Below are 21902 nucleotides of genomic sequence, written 5' to 3'. Positions count from 1 at the left end.
GCAGGCCAGAAAAGGGCACCAGATCTCATTACAGGTGATTGTGAGCCACCATGTGGTTGCTGGGAATTGAACTCAGGACCTCTGGAAAAGCAGTCGGTGCTCTTAACCACTGAGCCATCTCTCCAGCCCCCCATTTTTGTTTTTAAGACAAGAGTTTTGCTGTGTTGCCCTGGTACTTGCTATGTAACCCAAGCTAGTCTTCTCAAACTCACAGTGGTCCTCCTGCTTCAGCCTTTTGAGTGCTGAGATTACAGGCACATGCTACCATGCCGAGCTGCATGTCTTTTAAGACACACTTTCTTTATTCATGGAATTTATTTGTGGAGGGCCCAGGGGCACTGGCAGAATGAGTTGTTGGGCATGCGGGACCACAGAGGGTCACAGCTGAAAAGGAGGGTGACGGGATGCAGGACTCGGGGGAGAGGGGCCAGGTGGGTGGCCAGAGAGCAGGCTATGCATGTACTGTTAAAGGAGAGGATGCAAAGGACTGCCCCCACCAAGCAGGGAAGGCCAGGGCTGTGGAAGAGCAGGACCTGGCACTGAGCATCCCTGAGCACCCCATCATCCTGTCACCAGCCACTGGAGCTGAGGGAGGACAGGAAGGACAGCTTCAGCCGAAGAACAGGGGCAGAGCTCACGTTGGCAAGGAGCCCAGGGCACAGCCAAGGCTGCAGGGTGGAGGTGAGGGAGGGTGGGGCCTGAGATCAGACCTGCAAGAGAAACAGGATGTGTGTATAGGGGGGTGGGGAGCACAGAGCCAAAAACCAAGATCCTGGAAGGTCCCGGGATCTCCCTGCCTGACTGCGCATCCTGGATCCCATCGTTGGCCTCACAGCCAGGATCAATTCTGGTGCCCAGGAACTCCCTCCTTTGCAATGTTGGGGATCAGAGGTCCATCACCGCCCCTCTACCTTCTTTTCCCACTGCTGGCTCTGTACCGTGCTGAAAGGAGCCACCCTCCTCAACGCAGGTTTGAGTACAAGCTCAGCTTCAAGGGACCGAGGCTGGCAGTTCCTGGGGCTGGAATCCCTTTCTGGAGCCACCACGGAGGTGAGGAACAAAAGGGGACTGGCCACGCCCAGGGCCCTTCAGAGTGCTAGAGGGTCCTATAGCCAGATGGACAGTGAGTGTGAAAGGCTCTATGCAGGGAGAGGGGTAGCTTGGGGTGACAGTGCCTGGCCAAGACCACCTCAGACCTGTCTCCTGCTTCACCATGCCCAGTGACTTTGCCTTTCAAGACATCTTTTCTTTGTTCATGGGACTTTTTTGTGGAGGACACAGAGGCACTGGCAGGATGAGCTATTGGGCACGCGGGACCACAGAGGGCCACAGCTAAAGAGGAGAGTGACGGGATGCAGGGCTGGGGGAGAGGGGCCGGGTGGGTGGCCAGAGAGCAGGCTGTGCGCCACAGTTCCACCTCCCTACCAGCTTTGGCTTCTTCTGAGCTGCTCCTGTGCCCCAGGGCTTTTTGCCTTTTCTGTTTGCAGCCCCCCACCCCAACCCCATTCCTCTACCTTCTGACTGTGAACACACAGGTGTGCACATGTACACTAATGCACACACCTGATATGCCTGATGCACAATAACAAGGCCTCTTGAACAGGGCTAAGCCTCCTCTCAGCTGTCCTCATCCTGCAGGACTGGAGGTCTGCTGGAAGGGAGGCACTGTGTGTCCCGCCATTTTGTTAGAGCGGGCACCAGGCCCTTCCCTGTGTGTTGGAGGTGGACGCAGACATGAGAGGATCTTAACCCACAGGTCTGTGCTCAGGGTCTTCCAAACCCAGACCTACAGTTTGATCTTGTTCATAAAAGGGTCTGTGATGATGTACTGAAAACTATACAATATGCAGGATCTTAAATTAAGAGTAAGAGAAAATTAAGAGTTAGAATAAGTCATGAAATAAGTCTGGGAACATGGCTCCAGGTCATGAAATAAGTCTGGGAACATGGCTCCAGGTCATGAAATAAGTCTGGGAACATGGCTCCAGGTCATGAAATAAGTCTGGGAACATGGCTCCAGGTCATGAAATAAGTCTGGGAACATGGCTCCAGGTCATGAAATAAGTCTGGGAACATGGCTCCAGGTCATGAAATAAGTCTGGGGACATGGCTCCAGGTCATGAAATAAGTCTGGGGACATGGCTCCAGGTCATGAAATAAGTCTGGGGACATGGCTCCAGGTCATGAAATAAGTCTGGGGACATGGCTCCAGGTCATGAAATAAGTCTGGGGACATGGCTCTAGGCCATGAAATAAGTCTGGGAACATGGCTCTAGGTCATGAAATAAGTCTGGGAACATGGCTCATTTCCAAAATATACCGTGAAGTTTGCCCAGCCATGAATTTCATCCAGAGCCTCCTAGCCGGCAAAGAAAAAAGAAAAAGAAGATTGGCTATGTATTGCTATCTGAGATATAAGTTCCGAACAATGGCATGATGGCTGACTAAGATGCTCCAAGATGGCAGGAACTTCAGTCCTGCTGCACAGGAGCCAAGGGATAAATGAAGAATGGTCTCTTTCACAGCCAGGTGCTGCCTTAGGATAGGATGGTAGAGCCATACAATACTCTCTGCTCAGAGCCTTGCCGCATCTAAGGTGTCTCAGAGCGTGTGGGGGAGTAGAGGTACATCCTCCAAGATCACGAGGCAATGTGATTATTATCTATCCATTCATCTCTCCTTTGATCAGAGCCCCACCCAGTGCTCCCTGGGCCCAGCATGGATACCCAGGACTGAGTCAGGCTCTGTCTGGGGTGAGGTCCCAGACACTCTACATAATGAGGAGTGTGTAATCTTACTCAGATAAGCCTTGCCTCCTGCAAGCCTCCTAGGACTGGGTGTGGTGGTAGAGGCCTGTAATTCCAGCACTCAGGAGGCTGAGGCAGGAGAATCAAGAGCTTGAGGCTAGCCTGGACTGCTTGGCAAAACCCTGTCTTTTTTATAAAAAGAGCTGAGATAGCTCAGCTAGTAAGAGCATTTGCCATGCAAGCCAGACATCCTTCCTTTGATTCCCAGAGCCCACAGTGGAAGCAGTCAACCAGCTATTGAAAAACTATTGAAAGCTGTCCTCTGACTCCATCTATGTGCCTGCAGCTGTGCTTACACACACACACACACACACACACACACACACACACACACACGTATGCATGCATGCATGAACGCACGCACGCACGCATGCACGTGCTCTAATGTTTTAAAATATGAAAACAGTGTTAGGCTAGCAATGTTGCTCAGTTGCAGAGTGTTTGACATGCACAAGGCCCTGGGTTGAATCTAAGTCCCACACGAAACCAGGTAGGACGACAACCTGTTATCCCAGCACTCTGGAAATGGAGGCAAGAGGATCAGGAGTTTGGGGTCATCCTTGGCCATCCAGAGAGTTCTAGGCCAGCCTGGTCTATTTTATACAAACAAGCAAACAAACAAAACAACCGCTCACTTCAGACAAGAGTGGCTTCTGGGGACTCTGGGACTTCTGTGCTTCCCCACACGCCACTGGCCTTTGCAGAACGAACAGCCTGGATTAGCAACCTCCACAACGTCTTGGCAGGGTCTGGGCCTTAGACCAGGTTCCAGGCTGGTGGATGAGAGGGTGGAGAGCCAGCTGGAATGGAGTCTCTGATTCCCCCCTCCCTCCAGTTCCTGCCATGTCTGCCTCAGCTTCACGCTGTCTTCTCCCACCACAGGGAGCTCCTTCTGACGTGCGCACAGCGCCAGGGTCATTCACCCTCATGCTTTTCCAGCCTCACCCTTTCCTCAGCACCCCACAGGCCAGAGCTTGCCTCAGTCCCTCTGCCATAAACCTTCCTCTTCTCGGGCCACCCTCATCCTCTCCTCCAGGAGCCTCATCTAGTCACCCCAGCAGCCTCCCAACCTGTTTGTCCTCCTTACTCTCCCATAGCTCTCTCTCAGGACTGGAAGCCTTGGTGGAAAGAGATGTGTTTGAACGTCTGTAAAATGGTATCTCCTTTCTTGGGGACAGAATCTATGGTGATGATGATGGTGTGTGTTCACGTGTGCGTGCACACAGGCACTAACCCATGCCTGCGCATTTGAAGGCCAGAGTTGACGTTAGGGTATATTCCTCAATTGCTTCTCTGCCTTTGCTGTTGTATTTGGTTTTTCAAGACAGGGGTTCTCTGTGTAGCCCTGGCTGTCCTGATCGTTCCGTAGATCAGGCTGGCCTTGAACTCAGAGATCCGCCTGACTGCCTCCTTAGGGCTGGGATTAAAGGCTGTGCCAACACTGCCTAACTGTTGTTATTTTTATTTTTATTTATTTATTTTTTTTCGAGACGGGAATTGTTATTTTTTTAATTTTTTTTTTTTATGTGCATTGGTGTTTTGCCTGCATGTATGTCTGTATGAGGGTGTTGGATCCCCTGGAACTGGAGTTACAGACAGTTGTGAGCTGTCATGTGGGTGCTGAGAATTGAACCTGGATCCTCTGGAAGAGTAACCAGTGCTCTAAACTGCTAAGCCAGCTCTCCAGCGGGCCCCCCTTCTTTAAAAACAAACAAACAAACAAGATCTCTCACTTAACCCAGAGCTCATGACTTCAGTTAGACTGGCTGGCCAGCAAGCCCTCACCTGTCTCTGTTGCCCAGTACTGGGGTTACAAGCCAGGTTTGCATTGCTGTGCCCAGATTTTTTTCCCCCTTTTTTGGTTTTTTGAGAGAGGGTTTCTCTGTGTAGCACTGGCTGTCCTAGAACTCATCCTGTAGACCAGGCTGGCCTCAAACTCACAGAGATCTGCCTGCCTCTGCCTCCTGAGTGCGGAGATCAAAGGTGTGCACCACCACCACCCAGCTTATGCCCAGCTTTTGCGAGGGTGTTGGGCATCAAAACTCAGATCCTCATTGTTCCACAGCAAGCCCTTCACCCATTGAACCATCCCCCCCTCCCCTGGCCCCAGAACAGACTCTGATGTAGCCAAAGCTGGCCTCCAACTGACTACATAGCCAAGGATGACCTTGAATTGCTGATCCTCTTGCCTCCACCTCCTAAATGCTGGGATTACAGGTGTGTGCCACACCTCCAGTTTTAAAACTCGGAGCTTTGTGTTTACTAGGCAAGTACTCTACCAACTGAGCTCCATCCCCAGCTCCATAAAATGGAATCTTAGGAAAATAGGTAGTATGCCGGTGGGTGCTGGCACATGCCTTTAATCCCAGCACTTGGGAGGCAGAGCCAGGTGGATCTCTGTGAGTTCGAGGCCAGCCTGATCTACAGAGCGAGATCCAGGACAGACACCAAAACTACACAGAGAAACCCTGTCTTGAAACAAACAAACAAACAAACAAAAAAATAGATGGCATGGATTTCCAGTGAGGCTGAAGTGGGACCCAGCAAAGCTCTTGCTGCCTTGCCCGGGTAATGCCCACCTTTTCCCCAATGGACTCTTGCCTCTCACCAGCCAGCCCCATATCAAATGACAAGGTCTTGGTGTGAGCTCTTTCCCAGGGCTCGGCTTTCACCAATGAGACAGAGAGGAGGGAGAGGAGGGTCCAGTGGTCCCCAGCTGCCCTGCCCCACAGATGCCATCCCAGGCCTAGAGGAAGTGCGGCTGGCTCCATCTATGAAGAACCGGAGTGGTGCTGTGTGGAGCAAGATCTCTGTCTCCTTCCCTGCCTGGGAAGTGGAGATGCAGATGAGGGTGACGGGACCAGGGTGCCGGGGAGCCCTGGGTATGGTGAGTGGTCCTTACTCATATCTGTTGGGGTAGCAGGGGATAAGCCCCAGGTGCCAGTGTCCTTCAGAGTCCCTGACCTGTGGGCTGGGAACTTGCAGGCCATGTGGTACATCCAGGACAGGGGTCAAGTCAGCTCTGTCCCAGAGGAGCTGGTCTCGTGGGATGGCATCCGAATCTTCTTTGATTCCTCCGCCAATGATGTCCAGGTGGGTAGCCATCTCCTGCCCATCCTCCTGTCTGTCTTAACTCTAACCCTCACTCTCCTGATGTACCTGAGGCTCGGGCTGATTGTCACCTCCCATGCAGAACAGCCCTGCCATCCGAGTGCTGGCCAGTGATGGGCATGGCCTCCAGGAGCAGTTTGGGTAAGGGCCTGAGGGCACTGACTCCCACCCCCACCCCATCCCTGGCCTTAGCAACCACCTGTACTTCCTCCCCTAGAGAGCCCACCCCTCCTAGACCTGCCGTCTTTGCTCAGCTCTCATGAGTCCTGCTGCCTCCTGGGACTCCTTCCCACTGGTCTGAGCTGTGCCTCAGGAGCCAGGGCCAGAGTGTGCTTGCTCTTCTAGGCAATAGCCCCATCTTTCTCCAGTCATTCAGCTTACGAGCCCCAGGTGAAGTGACCAAGGCTGAAACTACCACGAGGGTCTCACTCCAGACATCCTTACTAAGCGTGGGTTGCTCGGTGAGGACACTTAGGCCCAGAGAGGCTAATTGACCTAGGTGGTTACACAGCAGTGGCCAGGGAGGATCTAGGCACTCGCCGCACTGTTGTCTCTTTTTCCCAGATGAGGTGGCCTCCTGTCCTTCCCCTGCTGGCTGCCCTAAGTGGCTGGACTGGTTTGTCAGTGTGTCTCAGCAAACATCCCTTAGCCCATCACAATTAGGATAATTGCTGACATTTATGGAGTTGGGCTTACTGTATACCAGGCACAGTGCCCAGACATTTGACATTGTCTTGTGAACCCTCATAACACTCTTATGAGGTAGTTGCAATTATTACCCTCATTTTAAAGACAATGATACTAGGCTCTGGGAGGGGGAAAGAACTTGCCCAAGGTTATACAGCCGTGCAATCACTGCCTTGAATCTGGCTTCTCCCTGCTCTCTGCTACCCAACTCCTGGCTGAAGGTGATAGCATAGGTCCCACCGTGTGCACCCGTGGGTCCGAGAAACTCAGGCTCAGCTCTCTGCTCCTAATTCCCCGGGCCTGCTGAGCCTCCCTTGGGGAAAGGTGAGCTGGCCATGTTGTCCTTGGCCTTTGGGACAGGTCCCTTAGTGTCTGCCTCAGTCTGAGCCCTGTCACTTGGGGAAGGGACGGGCCTTGGAGCTTACGGGGAAGTGGAGGGAGGGAGGGGCAGTGGGATTAGGAGCTGAGCTGGGGGAGAGAAATTGGAAACCCCATGGTTAGCCTGGCCTCTGTCCCTTTGCAGAAGCCCCTGGCTCCTGTGAACTCTTAAGTTCCAATCAACACTGCCACGCAGAGCTTTCTTTCTTCTTCCTCCTCCTCCTGCCAAGAAAGCAAACTATAGCAAGAGAGCCTCAAGCTAGACAACAGGGACTTGTCCCAGGCCAGGCCACCCAATGGGGACAGTGACAGTTCAGGCTTGGACAGAGCTGCTCCTGGGACTGTCCCCTGTTGGCCAGTCCATGGGTCCTATGTGGTCTGGCTGCATTCCAAGTGTCCTTAGGGATGGCAGTGTCCGGGAACTGGGCTCCTGTCACCGGGACTTCAGGAACTGGCCATACCCCTTCCGAGCTCGGGTCACCTACTGGAGGCAGAGGCTGCAAGTGAGTCACCCCTCCTGATTCCGTGGGAGCCTCTGGTGGGGTGTAGAGCTGTGGTTTGGGGGTGTCTAGCGTTCCAACAGCCGCATGCATGTGACCAATGTGTTACTATCACACTCGTCTTCACACCCATGTGAGGGCTCTGGTATGCTTAGACCAATAAATACTCGTGGTTTTCCACTCAAACAAATAATTTTTTTAACAATATTACATTTTATTTGATTTTTATTTTTGGGGGATGGGTGGGGTGGGGAAGAGTTTTTTTTTCTCTCTCTCTTTTTTTTTTAACATCCTGACTACAGTTTCCTCTCCTTCCTATCCTCTCAGTCCCCGTCCCATCGTCCCCCCCCCCCCCGCCCTGCATTCACTCCTCCATTTCTAGTCAGAAAAGGGCAGGCCTCCATGGCTATCAACCAAACATGGTACATCAAGTTGCAGTAAGACTAGGCACCTCCCCTCATAGTAAGGCTGGATGAGGCAACCTAGTATGAGGGAAAGGGTGCCAAAAGCTGGCAGAAGAGTCAGAGACAGCCCTTGCTCCCACTGTTAGGAGCCCCACAAGAAGACCAAGCTACACATCTGTCACACATGTGTGCAGAGGGCCTAGGTCAGTCCCATGGAGGCTCTTTAACTGTCAGTTCAGTCTCTGTGAGCCCCTGTGAGCCCAGGTTAGCTGATTCTGTGGGGTTTCTTGTGGTGTCCTTGACTCCTCTGGTTCCTACAATCCTTCCTTCCCCTCTTCTGCAGGATTCCCCAAGATCTACCTAATGTTTGGCTGTGGGGCTCTGCATCTGTTTCCATTAGTTGCTGGATGAAGTCTCTCTGATGATAGTTGGGCTAGGCACCAATCTATGAATATAGCAGAATATCATTAGGAATCAGTTCATTGACTTTTTTTTTTCCCTCTAGTCTTGTTTGGTTCTATCCTAGGTCTCTGGGCCATCTAGCCTCTGGGTCCTGGTGCTCTAGGCAGTGTCAGGGGTGAGCTCCCTCTTGTGGCATGGGTCTCAAGCTAGACTAGTCATTGGTTGGCCACTCCCACAATTTCTGTGCCACCTTTACCCCAGCGTATCCTGTAGTCAGGACAAATTGTAGATCAACGGTTATGTGGCTGGATTGGTGTCCTAATCCCTCCACTGGAAGTGCTGTCTGGTTACAGGAAATGGGCAGTTTAGGCTCTGCATCCCCCGTTGCTAGGAGTCTTAGCTATGGTCACCCACATAGATGCCTTGGAATTTCCATTGCACTAGGTTTCTAGCTCATCACCAAGATGCCCACCCCCCCCCCATTCCGTTGTCTCTCCCAGTACTCTCTCCCTTCATCCTCCCCCTGACCTGATCCCTCCTCTTCCTGTCTCCTCGACCACCACCTCCCTCCACCCTTGATGTCTCTTCTATTTCCCCTTCCTGGGGAGATCCATGCATTACCACCTTGAGCCCTCCTCCTTACTTAGCTTTTCTGGGCCTGTGGATTGTGGCATGATTATCGTTTACTTTATAGCTAATATCTACTTATAAGTGAGTACACACCATGTTTGTCTTCCTGGGTCTGGGTTACCTCACTCAAGGGTGATTGTTTCTAGTTCCATCCATTTGCCTGAAAATTTCATGATGTCATTGTTTTTAACAGCCAATTAATACTCCATTGTGTAAATATACTACAATTTCTTTATCCATTCTTCAGTTGAGGGACATCTAGGTTGTTTCTAGTTAATGGCTATTATGAATAAAGCTGCTATGAACATAGTTAAGCAAGTGTCCTTGTGGTAGGATGGAGCATCCTTTGGGTATATGCCCAGGAGTGGTATAGCTGGGTATTGAGGTAGATTGATTGCCAATTTTCTGAGAAACTGCCATATTGATTTCTACAGTGCAAGTTTGCTCTCCCACCAGCAATGGAGGAGTGTTCCCCTTGCTCTACATCCTTGCCAGCATGAGCTGTCACTTGTGTTTTTGATCTTAGCCATTCTGACAGGTGTAAGATGGAATCTCAAAGTAGTTTTTTTTTTTAAGATTTATTTTTTTATTTATTAATGTATACAGTGTTCTGTCTGCCTGTATGTCTGCAGGCCAGAAGAGGGCACCAGATCTCATTACAGATGGTTGTGAGCCACCATGTGGTTGCTGGGAATTGAACTCAGGTCCTCTGGAAGAGCAGTCAGTGCTCTTAACCTCTGAGCCATCTCTCCAGCCCTCAAAGTAGTTTTGATTTGCATTTCCCTGATGGCTAAGGAGGTTGAACGTAAGTGTTTCTCAGCCATTTGAGATTCCTCTGTTGAGAATTCTCTGTTTAAATCTGTACCTCCATTTTTTGATTGGATTATTTGGTTTTTTGATGTCTAGTTTCTTAAGTTCTTTATATATTTTGGAAATTAGCCCTCTATCAGATATGGGGTTGGTGAAGATCTTTTCCCATTCCGTAGGCTGCCGTTTTGTCTTATTGGTAGTGTCCTTTGCCTTACAGAAGCTTCTCGGTTTCATGAGGTCACATTTATTAATTGCCTATCTTAGTGCCTGCACTATGGTGTTCTGTTCAGGAAGTTGTTTGCTGTACCAGTGCATTCAAGGATATCCCCGCCCCCTTCTCTGGATTTATGTTGAGATCTTTGATCCATGTGGGCTTGAGTTTCATACAAAGAATTTTAACAGATCTTTATTTTTTAAATTTATTTTATGTGCATTGGTGTTTTGCCATGGGTGTTGGGTCTCCTGAAACTGGAGTTGCAGACAGTTGTGAGCTGCCATGTGGGTGCTGGGAATTGAACCCAGGTCCTCTGGAAGAGCAGCCAGTGCTCTTAACTGCTGAGCCCCTCATACAAAGAATCTCATCAGACCCAGAACATACAAGGATCACATGAAACCAGCCTCCCTGTCATTTTCATGCCATTCTGATCCTAAGCCATGTAGTTTCTATCTTACCGCAGGTCTGGGGAGCCAGTGAATCAGAGTAGGGGTCAGTCTCTTATCCTGGGACCAGGCAGAGGCAGGCGCTCACTCCCTCCATACCCCTCAGGTGTCCTTGAGTGGAGGCCTTATTCCCAATGACCCTGAAGAGGTCTGTGTCAGTGTGGAGCCCCTGCTTTTGGCCCCTGGAGGCTTCTTTGGGGTCTCAGCAGCCACCAGCATCCTAGCAGGTGAGGACCTTACCAGGTAGGTAAGAGCAGAGGGCTATGTTTGACGATGACAAGACCTTATTGCAGCTTCTAAAACACTTTTGTATGGGGTCAACTACTTCATCAGGTGGTCTGGGCTGGTCATACTCCCTCCCTGGCTTCTCAGTCAGGAGGTCACATTGGCCTTGAAGAGCTATTGAAAGTCTCAAATGGGACACTGGGAATGCCGCTCTGTTGGTGAGTGCTCAAGCAGCATTCAGATCCCAGGTGTGGTGGTGCTTGCCTGCAATCACAACGCTTGGGAGATAGAGGTGAGCGGATCAGTTCAAAGTTATCCTCTGCTACATAGCAAATTCAGAGGTCAACCTGGGCTACATGAAACCCTGTCTCAAGAAACAAAAAGGTCTCCAAGGAGATAACACACGAGGAATTTTGTATTCTAGTATCAATATTCATAAACCCACTTTACTGGATACTGTAGGATGGTAAAAAGGGGGACAGCATGAGCTACAGCAGAGAACTGAACATCAGGATATCGTTTCGTGGAGAGCCTGTGGAGGGTCCTCCAGCTGAAAAGCAGGCTGCAGCTAGAGTATGGGAGCCTCGAATGCCAGGACTTTAGTCTTTCGACCCTGGGTACTGGGGAGCCATGGAAAGATCCTAAGGAGAGAAGAGTGACCTGGTTACAGGCTGGGGAAGCCGCTCTCTGTGGTCTGCTGCATGGCTGTTGGACCCCACTCTGGCTGTGTGTGGTGCAACCCACACATCCCACACACTTGTGTATTTGACCTCATACTTTCCCCATGAGACAAAGGTCAGAGTTGCCCAGAGTCACACAAGCCTCTTGTTTTCCTGGCAGATAGTAGAGTCCAGATGGATGGGCTGATGGGTGAAAAGCTCCTTATCTCCCCTTCACCTCTCCCTCTTCCAGATGACCACGATGTCCTGTCCTTCTTGACCTTCAGTTTGAGGGAACCAGGTCCAGAGGTAATGCCAGCCATTTGTGCCTGGGAGAGGTAGCTCTGAGATGTGGCTCTCCTCAGGTGCCTCCACTCACAACAGGGCATCCTTAGACCTGCCATTCAAGTTCTCATCCCAGCTAGCTCTCTGAGCTCTGCTAGTCAGGCCTTGGGCTGGGTAGTGTAGGGGCCAGGGTTCTTCCTCTAGGCTTCCTAGGTGGCATTCACCTTTAAGTCTAGGAGGCAAAAAAAAAAAAAAAAAAAGCCGGGCGGTGGTGGCGCACGCCTTTAATCCCAGCACTCGGGAGGCAGAGCCAGGCGGATCTCTGTGAGTTCGAGGCCAGCCTGGGCTACCAAGTGAGTTCCAGGAAAGGCGCAAAACTACACAGAGAAACCCTGCCTCGAAAAACCGGAAAAAAAAAAAAAAAAAAAAAAAGTCCAGGAGGCAGAGGTGGGCGGATTTCTGTGAGTGCCAGGCCAGGGATGTACAGTTAGGACATTGTCTCAACAACAACAAAACAAAACCACAAAAGCCCAGGGTGGGGTTTGGGAGGGGGAAGAGAAGGAACGCTGAAGAGGGGTCTGAGCCAGCAAGGAAGGGAGAGAAGGATACCTGGAGGAGATGAGCTTGAATGAGCACCATACCTAAAGGCTTCAAATGTCCAAAGACCTGAGCTCACAGTGGGTCGAGAAGGATGTGAGGATGTGGTAGATATGGTGCTCATATGGCTGCAGGGTTCTGTGGGGGCCTGGCAGTTGAGCTGTGGGTTCCTCCTTGGTCCCAGTGAGTATGTGGTTAGGGAGGAAGACTGAGCTCCCAGGGGCCCTGCCCCCCACAGGACTCCCATGCATTTGGGTTAGACTTTTTGTCTTTCTTTTCCAGGTGGCCCCCCAGACATTCATTGAGAAGGAGCAGTTCCGCCTGGCTAGGAAGCTGGAGGAGCTGCAGGCCAGGCTGGCCCTGGGCACCAGCCAGGACAGCATTCCACCACTGGACTCCGAAGTCCAGGAAGAAGGTAAGGACCCAGGAAGCAGGCAGGTGGGGCCATAGCACAGTGGAGGGCCACAGGAACCTTAGAACCCGAAGTCCATTAACCAATGGAGAAGTGGAGGCCCAAGGAGGCTGTATCTAACCTGGGCCAAGTATTCTGACCTATCCCCACAAGACCTGCCCCCAAGACACATTTTCTTTTCGTGTGTGTGTGTGTGTGTGTGTGTGTGTGTGTGTGTGTGTGTGTGTATGTGTGTGTGTGTGTGTGTGTATGTGTGTATGTGTGTGTATGTGTGTGTATGTGTGTATGTGTGTGTGTATGTGTGTGTGTGTATGTGTGTGTATGTGTGTGTGTGTGTATGTGTGTGTATGTGTGTGTGTATGTGTATGTGTGTGTGTATGTGTGTGTATGTGTATGTGTGTGTGTATGTGTGTGTGTATGTGTATGTGTGTGTATGTGTATGTGTGTGTATGTGTGTGTATGTGTGTGTGTGTATGTGTGTGTGTGTGTATGTGTATGTGTGTGTGTGTATGTGTGTGTGTGTATGTGTGTGTGTATGTGTGTGTGTGTGTGTGTGTGTGTGTGTGTGTGCGCCACAGCATTTGTGTGGCGGTCAGAGGACACCTTTGTGGGACCTATTCTCTCCTTCCACCTTTACATGGGTTCTGGGGACCTGGGGAACAAACTTACATTGTCCGGTTTTCCTGGCAAATATTTTTCTGTTGCTCACCCTGCTTGCCAGCCCCCAGACCCATTTTCCAGGGAAGGGTTTTAAAAGCAGAATCTATACCCCCTCATGCACCACTCCAAAGCAGATCTACTGCCGCACCCCATCGGCCTTTCCATCTCGGCTCTGCCCCAATCCCCAGGGGAAAGGTTCCTTGACCTGGAGAAAACACTGAGCAGACAAAGCCAGATCCTGCAGGCCCTCCAGGCTCTCTCCAGGCAGTTGGACCAGGCTGAGAGGCAGTGGAAACAGCAGCTGGGGTCTACAGTCCAAGTCAGGCCTGAGGGAGGCTGGGTGAGTGACCTTGGGGCACACTGGTTTCCACCCACAACTTGAAAGAATGGTGGCTATCTAGAGCTAGCCTGTCAAAGCTTAGAGGGAAAGGAGAGCAGCTCACAGGATGCAACAGGGAGGTAAGTGAGAGGACATTAACACATAGCAATTGTCCTGGAGCCACAGGGCCGGGCTGCAGTGAAGAGACGCCAGGTATTTGGAATCGGGTCTATAGCCGAATGGCAGAAATAAACTAGGCGCTAATTTGCATATGGCTTCACGTGTGATTTGCATAAGACTTGCTTAAATGCTCAGTTGCACCAGAATCCTCATTTCATCTCTGCTGCCACCCTGGCTCCTCCCCCAGGTGTCATTCCCTAGGACATACTCTGACTTGGGGAGCAAAAGCTAAACCCAGCCAAAGTGCTGGCTAGTGGACAGAGGGAGCCAGCCACTCATGCAGGCTTTGCTGGGCTCTGGCAGTCCAAGGCTTTAATCTTTTGTCCTCAGCCCAGAACAGTCTAGGCTAGGCTGTTGGAGTGACACAGAGGGAGAGGCCCACATTCTAGGTATCTCTGAGCCTACCTTCAGGTCCTGGACTCCACTTGCATGATTCCAGTCATCCTCAGAAGTGTCAGCTATCTTTCCAGGTCACTCTGCCAGACTTGGACCCATGTACTGGCCCTCAGTTTGGATCACAGCCTAGGAGAAAGACACAGAGAGGATTGGGTTGGGCTTCTGCCTCAGTGAGGGGGCAGGGACACTTTTTAAAAGGAGAAGGATTTGTGGAAAGCCTAGAGGGCCCTTTGGGGAGAATCACCACATCTTTGGTGTAGAAGGAGGGTCCTCCAGAAGCCCTGATGGGTAAGTTCTATGGGAGATTCAGTGTGCCTCAAAAGAGGAGAACCATGGCCATTTAGCAAGGCTTCTGGAAGAAGAATGAAGTGTCCCTGGGGAAGATGGACTCTGAGGAGAGAGGCACTGTCCTCTGGACACGACATAAGAGCTGGCCCTCCTGTAGGACACTGCCAAGGTCAGCACCCTGCTCTATGGACAGCGGACTCTGCTCCAGGCCCTGCAAGAGATGAGGTAAGGGACAGAGTGAGGAGGGGGAGTGAGAGGGAAGAAAGGCTCCCCTGTCAAATGCCCGCCCCCTCCCCGTGCTGGGGCTATCAGCACTACAACCTAGCTGGCTTTTCCCCTGCCTGCTGGGGATGTGAACTCAGGACCCTGTGCTCACAAAGCAAGCACTCTTCCCCACTGAACCCTCTCCTCAGTCCCTGAGGGCGTATAGTTGGACAGAGGTTCTTGGAGGAAGCACAGCCAAGATGAGGCCCTTTGGAGGAAGTGATGTGAGCTCATCTTGCCTCCAGTGTCCTAGAATCTCCCTCTGGCTCACCCTTGCCTGTGGAGCTGCCCATGGAGCTCTGGGGGTGGAGAGATCCCTTGCACGTTATGGTTTCTGTGGCTGTATACCCTCCATCTAGATGTCTGGGGGTGGCAGAGGGCAAGAGCCGGAGTTAGTTCCCGTGGGCTAGACATGAAAAGCAGAGCCCAGAGAGCCTGTCCATAGATGACACTTTTAGAGAATTCTTTGTACATGCTAAAGTTGTCCCAGGATCTAGGGAGAAGTTTTTTAGAGTGAAAAGACCAGCCCCAAAGACAAAACGTATCAATTATATCTATCCTTTACCATGTGCTGGCCCTGGGGGATTATGGGAAAAGATTAGGTAATTTGGGTACAACCAAAAAGGGTAATGGATCATCTTTCTTGGTTTCCATGCCCCACCACACCACCAGGAAAGCGGCTGCCCAAATGGCTTCAGGAGCCCAGGTCGTCTACCTGCCTGTGGGCACTAAGCATCACTTTTTTGAGCTGGACCAGATCCTCAGCCTCCTGCAGAAGGACCTCCGGGATCTGGTGGTAAGAAGCAGTGGATTGTACAAGGGCCTCACCCTTGAGGTCTGGTCTCTGCCACCCTTCTCCCAACGCTTCTCCAGAGCATCTGTCCAGTACCCTAACAGGCACATCTCTGTCTATATGTGCCTGCACACAGGCATGAAAGGGACACAGATCTCATCTCATCTTTGTCCTCTCTCTCTCTCTCTCTCTCTCTCTCTCTCTCTCTCTCTCTCTCTCTTTTTCAGAAAACGACAGCCAAGGCTCCCCGCCCATCTGGCTGGCTCTTAGGAACGTCTGCATGTCTTCGGACCAGCATCTTCCTGTTCTTCCTCCTCATCCAGACTGTAGGCTTCTTCTGCTACATGAACTTCAGGTGGGCCTTCCCATGGGCAGGACTTCCCATACCACCTATATGTCTTGGTTCTGGTCTACAACCACTGAACTTGAAATAGGGGACCCCGAAGCTCAGACGGGAACTACCCAGTTCACCAGAGGGCTGGAAGCAGAATATAGACCAAGGACACCTCACTTACCAAGCACAGTCACCTACTCAGACCCCAGTCCCATCGGGTCCTGCCCCACAGAGCTCACTCTAGAGTGAGCATCTGAAAACTAACTGGTAGCCAGACCTTACATTGCCAGTGCTGTGATGGCTGGAAGCTTGGAGACTTGGGAAAAAGCAACTGAATCATCTTGGGGGCGGGGTTTGTGGAGGGGGATCAGGGCATTGACCTGGAAAGAATATTTGATTCGGGTCATCAAAGTGACTAAGAGTTTTTCAGTCTGACAGAATAGGTAAAGGCATTGATGCAGAGGCAACAGCATCAGAAAAAGCATGGAGGCATGAAAAAAGCATCTTTAGGGGGAAGAAAAAGGCAGCAATCTAATACTGTTGAAGTAAAGGGCAGGACCAATTTGCAAGATTGGACAAGGAATCTGGGTGTTCTAGATTAGAAATGAATGCCTTTAATCTCAGCACTTGGAAGGCTGGAGCAGAGTGATGCTGAAATCTGGGCCAGCCTGGACTGCATAGTGAGCTCTTGTCTAAAAAAAAAAAGAAGGAGGAGGAGGAGGAGAAGGAGGAGGTGGAGAAGGAGGAGGAGGAGGAGGAGGAGGAGGAGGAGGAGGAGGAGGAGGAGAAGAAGAAGAAGAAGAAGAAGAAGAAGAAGAAGAAGAAGAAGAAGAAAATGTGTGCATAAGAGTGCAATTTTGGCACTAAGCCACCCAGAAAGACTTCAAATGCCAGCGTGAAATGTGAACATATTTGGCATGTCAAGGAAGCCATAGAAGGTCCCAGAATATGGGAGGCTGTGGTACACTGAGTATTGAGAGGCAAGTGTGAGTCTTGGTTTCAGAAGGGAGACTCAAGTAACCTTTCCTCTCTGGCAGCAGACAGGAGCTGGACAAGAGGTTTCAGAAGTACCTGTCCATGGGAAGCCTTCCTCTAGAACCTGCATTGCCCACCCCTAGGACACTGGGGGCTCTGAGGAGACAGCCTGTTCCCCTGAGCATGCAAGCTTGACCCATCGAAACCATGTCTTATGGGGAGACAAATGGGGGATGGAGGATTTGGCCAGTATCCTTCCTGATTGCCCACATCTTAGCTTTCGGCAAGTTCATCATATTAAAGGTGAGGTTCCTCTCACTGTGCTCATCCCCTCCCTCATTTACCTTCCAGACTCACATAGTCTCTGATAGCTTCCACCGACTCTGGGTAGGTAGCAGGAATAGAGTCCAAGCAGGCAAGATGGCCAAGGGCAGATACCCCTCAGCCTTTTCCTCTGGACTGCTGAAGCAAAGGGAGGCAACTGTGCAAAATTCTGTCCCTAAACTCACCAAGGACAAAGAGAGGTCCCCGGGTTCCCTCTGGCTCATCTTTTCAGTACCCCCAAACAACTCGCCCCTTGCCTACTCCCCGAGGCTCTAAGGACAGCAGGGCAGACACGTGACAGAGGAACTGAGTGCAAACTCACCGAACCTTATAACCGGGATTCCTGCTCACACTCTTGAGGTCTCCTCACTTCTCAGCCTTGAGTGCTTTCAGGTAGCTGTTAGGGTCAGCAGATTGGAGGTAGGATGGAATGGGACCCACGGCTGGGGGTGTTTGCCCTTGATACTACCGGGCGCTCCAAGGTGAAGTCCTGGTTCTCGATGACCCAGGAGTAGAGGATGTTGCAGGGATCAAGGAACCCATCAGCGCAGCCCCTTCTCCCAGGGCGGCGACCCCACCACCGCAAACCCTAATCAGCTGTCAGCAGTAGGCAGCAGAGCTTGGCTGGCGCTAAAGGAGGCACGTGGGAAAGGCGGGAGTGAGGAGCCGGCACGTGGTCCAGGCTTCTCAGCCCCGTGCATGCCCCCCGCCACCCCTCCCCCCCGTGAGGAGGGGTTTGGGAAGGTAGGGGCGGTGCGCAAAGCGTGGGGTGCGAGCGCGCAGCCGGAGCTGTCCCCGGGACTTAGTGCTGAAGTAGGCGCTGACGAACCAGGCGCCTGGTGCGGTGGCCAGAGAAGACCATGGCGTTCATGGTGAAGTCCATGGTGGGTGGCCAGCTGAAGAACCTCACCGGGAGCCTGGGGGGCGGCGAGGACAAGGGGGACGGAGACAAATCTGCAGCCGAGGCACAGGGCATGAGCCGAGAAGAGTATGAGGAGTATCAGAAGCAACTGGTGGAGGAGAAGTAAGTGGAATTCCTTCTTCGCTCCTCTGACCCACACACAAACACACGAAGGCTGCTCTGCCCACCACTGGGTCAGAGCTCCCCTTTACATCTCCTAAACATGGTAAGAGGGCGGGAGGTGCCCTCTAGGCTACTTTCACAACCATCCCATTTCAAACCCAGGACCCTGTTCCAGCTTCATCCTCTGGGCCAGAGGGAGTTGGGGGAAGGGCGATGAGTGCCTTGGGGGGGAGGGTGCACGTGCATCTCTGATGAAATAGGTAATCCCTTAATCCGATCTGGTCTTAACCGCCTGTCTTCCAACTGGGGCTCCTCTGAGCCTGAGGCTGTAAGAAAAGTGCTTTTCATCTGGCAGGGCACAGAGTCATGGGGACAGATCCACCATGGGGATATTCATAGATACTGAGCCTACTGTGTGCAGTAGTTCTAGGGCAGAGCGGAGATAGAGTGAGCTAGGGTCTGAACTTTGGGGTGAGGTTGCTCAGTTCAGAGCCTCATTTTGCTTACTAGCTGAGTAACTTTAGGAAAGTCACTTAACATTTCTGTGACTCCTTTCCCCTTCTGAAAAATGGGAGTGGTGATCACAATATATGCTTTATATATCTGTGAGAGCTGAATGACTTCACTCATGTTAACCCTTCAGTACAGCACCTGGCACATGGCAAATCTTCATGAAATGTCCTTATTGCCATTTTATTTAATCCTGGTTGTTTTGTGAATTGCCAAGTTTCATCCCCACTTTACAGAAGGGGAAGATAAGTGATTTACTGAAGGACATACCAAAAGCGTCAGTGGGGCCATGGGTCCAGAGTACCCCCGACACACACACCCTTGCACACATAATTTCACTGCTCCCTTCACACAGCTTGTCAGAGAAGGAATGACAGACCCCAGTCAGCGATTGCAAAAGACAGCTCTGTCCTGGCAGGAGTGCAGAGTGCAGAGGAAGGACTCTGTGGTGGCAAAAGCTGAGTCAGGCCAGTCTGAGATGCCTGGGCACAGGCCAACTGGGGATTGGAGAACCCATATGGCCTCCTCCCAGGTCTTCCAGACCATCTCAGTCCTCCCTTTGCACACTGCCCACACCTTCCCTCAACCCCTGAGGTGACTTCACACCTGGTGTCCTTTTCCCACACAGGATGGAGCGAGATGCACAGTTCACGCAGAGGAAGGCAGAACGGGCCACACTACGGAGTCACTTCAGGGACAAATACCGTCTGCCCAAGGTATCCAGGGTCTAAATTGTGAGGTGCTATTGGCCCCTGAACTTGGGAGCGGGACTTCCTCAGGGTCCCTCAACTCTCAGCCCATAAAAACTCACAAAGTGCTTGATTACGTTTTTTTCCTTTTCTTATTCATTTACTCACTCACTCATTTATTCACATACTCAGAGCTGAGACAGACCCTGGGCCTTGGGAAGCTTACAGGTTTGTGTTTCTGGAGTCAGTCCTTCTTTTCTTCACTTCCACCTCTCCAACCTGGGTCAAGCCTGGCCCATGATGTCACAGAGGAGTCAGAAAGAAGGCCTTATAAGGGGGGAGCTCTTGTGAGGCTGTTGAATACGTGTGGAGAGCTGGCAGGAGGAGAGAACAGGACTCTTCTTTCCTGTGCACCAGGCACTTAACCTTCATGTCCTCACCTGACCCTCTCAATAAAGCCGCTAGATAGTTGTCACTGCATGTATGAAAAGGGAACCTGAGCTCAGGGAGACGAAGGGACACCTACGAAGGGACACCTACGGTCATACAGCCAGTGGGTGAGAGTTCAAGCTGTGACCATTGGGGCTTCTGCTTACTCCAGCCCTCAGGCTACTTTCCAGGATATGGAAGTCTACCCACAAAGAACAAAGCACCCCCTTAGCCTTAGTCTCAGAAGCCCCTCCCCCATGCTTCCCATGATGCTGCAGCACTAGATTATCATACAAATGTGCCACTCGCACGTGGGACAAGCCACTTCCCAGAATATCACCCTTGTGATATTGCCCAGAGCCTTGGCCTTGATTCTCTGCTCGAGTTCAGAGATGAAATATGTTGTATCACATTTACTCATCCAGCACGTGTTTACTGAGCCCCTGGCTGCTCTTGACTCCCCACAAGTCTCTCAAAGGCAAACCTGGTTCAGAAAGTCTGCATTATTGACCATCCAGGTAGCAATGGGGTCATGGCTCAAATGTTTACACTACACATGTAAGAGACCTTACTCTGCTAGGAGGGAATTCTGAGTCTCGCAAAAAAGGCAAGACTTGGGTGCAACTGTGTAGGACCCCAAACACACCTCCAGAGACCTCGGGGAGTGTGGTGGCTCTCAGTAGGGTGCAAAAGGAGTCCAGATATTGGAATAAGTGACATAGGTCGGAATCTAGCTTACCACTTCCTTTCCTGATTGTATGATCTTAGGCAAATTGTTTAAAAATCTCTGAGTCTCTCTTTTTTTTTTTTTAATTTGTGATGTAGAGATGACAGGTCCCATGTTCCTGAGGATGGCTTTGAACTCCTGAGCCTTCCAATTCCACTCCTGAGTACTGAGATCACAGCTGTGGCCACTTCTCTCTCTTTTTTTTTTTTTTTTTTTTTTTTTTTTTACTAGTTTTTGTTTGTTTGTTTTGAGATAGGTCCCATTATGTATCCCTGGCTGGCCTGGAACTTGTGGTAGTAGATCAGTCTGGCTTTGAACTCACAGAGATCCGGTCTCTGTCTCCCAAGTGCTGGGATTAAAGGCGTGTGCCACCACTCTGGCTTTGCCTAGTTTTATTTTTGTTTGTTTGTTTTGTTTTTGAGACAGGGTTTCCTTGTGTAGCCCTGGATGCTCTGGAACTTGCTTTGTAGCTCTGTAGACCAGGCTGGCTTCAAACTCAGAGATCCACCTGCCTCTGCCTGCTGGGATTAAAGGTGTGCGCCACCATGGCTGACATTTTCCTACATATTTTTAGTTGCAAAAAATAAAAGCATTCTTGGTGCTGGAGAGATGGCTCAGTGGTTAAAACCACTTGTTGCTCTTGCAGAAGACTGGAGTTTAGTTCCCAGCATGTACATCAGAAGCTCACAATTGCCTGTAACTCCAGATCCAGGGGGTCTAATGCCCTCTTCAGGCCTCCATGGGCACCCACACACACATGCACATACACATCAAAATAATAAAATAAATCTAAAAAAGAAACATTAAAAGCACCTAGGTCATTGTCCACCATAGACTAGGTATTGATAAGTGGTACTGTCTTTCTTGTGCCATTCAGTGTAGTTAGCCACGGTCAACACATGACTCAGCCTACTGTAACAGAGTGACGTTTTCCTTTTGATTTAGTCTCTCTGCTAGTCCTTCAGTATCTCAGGTGAGTTAGGCAGTGCAAAAGCTGCAAGGTTTGAAAGTGCAAAGTCTCCACGTCCACCCATGGAAGGCTTAGCTCAGATGTGGGGGCAGATGCTCACCTCAAAGGAATACGGCCTCCATGACCCAGAGCCCAGCCTGCTGGGTCCTCCTAGACCTCCACCCTTGTCTTATCTCTCTTCCCTTCAGAACGAGACAGATGAAAGCCAGATCCAGCTGGCAGGTGGAGACGTGGAGCTGCCTCGGGAGCTAGCCAAGATGATCGAGGAGGACACGGAGGAAGAGGAGGATAAGGCCTCTGTGCTGGGGCAGCTGGCCAGCCTCCCTGGCTTGGACCTCAGCTCACTCAAGGACAAGGCCCAGACTACACTAGGGGACCTCAAGCAATCAGCTGAGAAGTGCCACATCATGTGACCACTTCCCCTGAGGTTGTCTCTGGGATGGCCAGAGGGCT

At 51.1% G+C, this 21902-nt stretch overlaps 2 protein-coding genes across 2 annotated transcripts; both read left to right on the top strand.

Annotated features, from left to right (window-relative positions):
* Window positions 1-875: 875 nt before the first annotated feature.
* Lman1l (lectin, mannose binding 1 like) lies at window positions 876-16971 on the top strand. Its single transcript, XM_059267968.1, has 13 exons — window positions 876-1050; window positions 5540-5694; window positions 5793-5900; window positions 6001-6059; window positions 7387-7486; window positions 10496-10616; window positions 11527-11582; window positions 12438-12570; window positions 13416-13567; window positions 14568-14635; window positions 15347-15470; window positions 15695-15822; window positions 16839-16971. Exons 1-13 carry the CDS (start codon window positions 876-878, stop codon window positions 16969-16971), a joined length of 1512 nt encoding a protein of 503 aa, XP_059123951.1.
* A 989-nt stretch (window positions 16972-17960) lies between these two features.
* Window positions 17961-21862, top strand: Cplx3 (complexin 3). Its single transcript, XM_059267978.1, has 3 exons — window positions 17961-18124; window positions 19263-19350; window positions 21638-21862. The coding sequence occupies exons 1-3, from the start codon at window positions 17961-17963 to the stop codon at window positions 21860-21862; spliced, it is 477 nt and encodes a 158-aa protein (XP_059123961.1).
* The last annotated feature ends 40 nt before the right edge of the window (window positions 21863-21902 follow it).

Source organism: Peromyscus eremicus, chromosome 7 (assembly GCF_949786415.1).
Source record: "Peromyscus eremicus chromosome 7, PerEre_H2_v1, whole genome shotgun sequence".
Classification (NCBI taxonomy): Eukaryota; Metazoa; Chordata; class Mammalia; order Rodentia; family Cricetidae; genus Peromyscus; species Peromyscus eremicus.
This window is presented reverse-complemented; position numbering and strand designations above follow the sequence as displayed.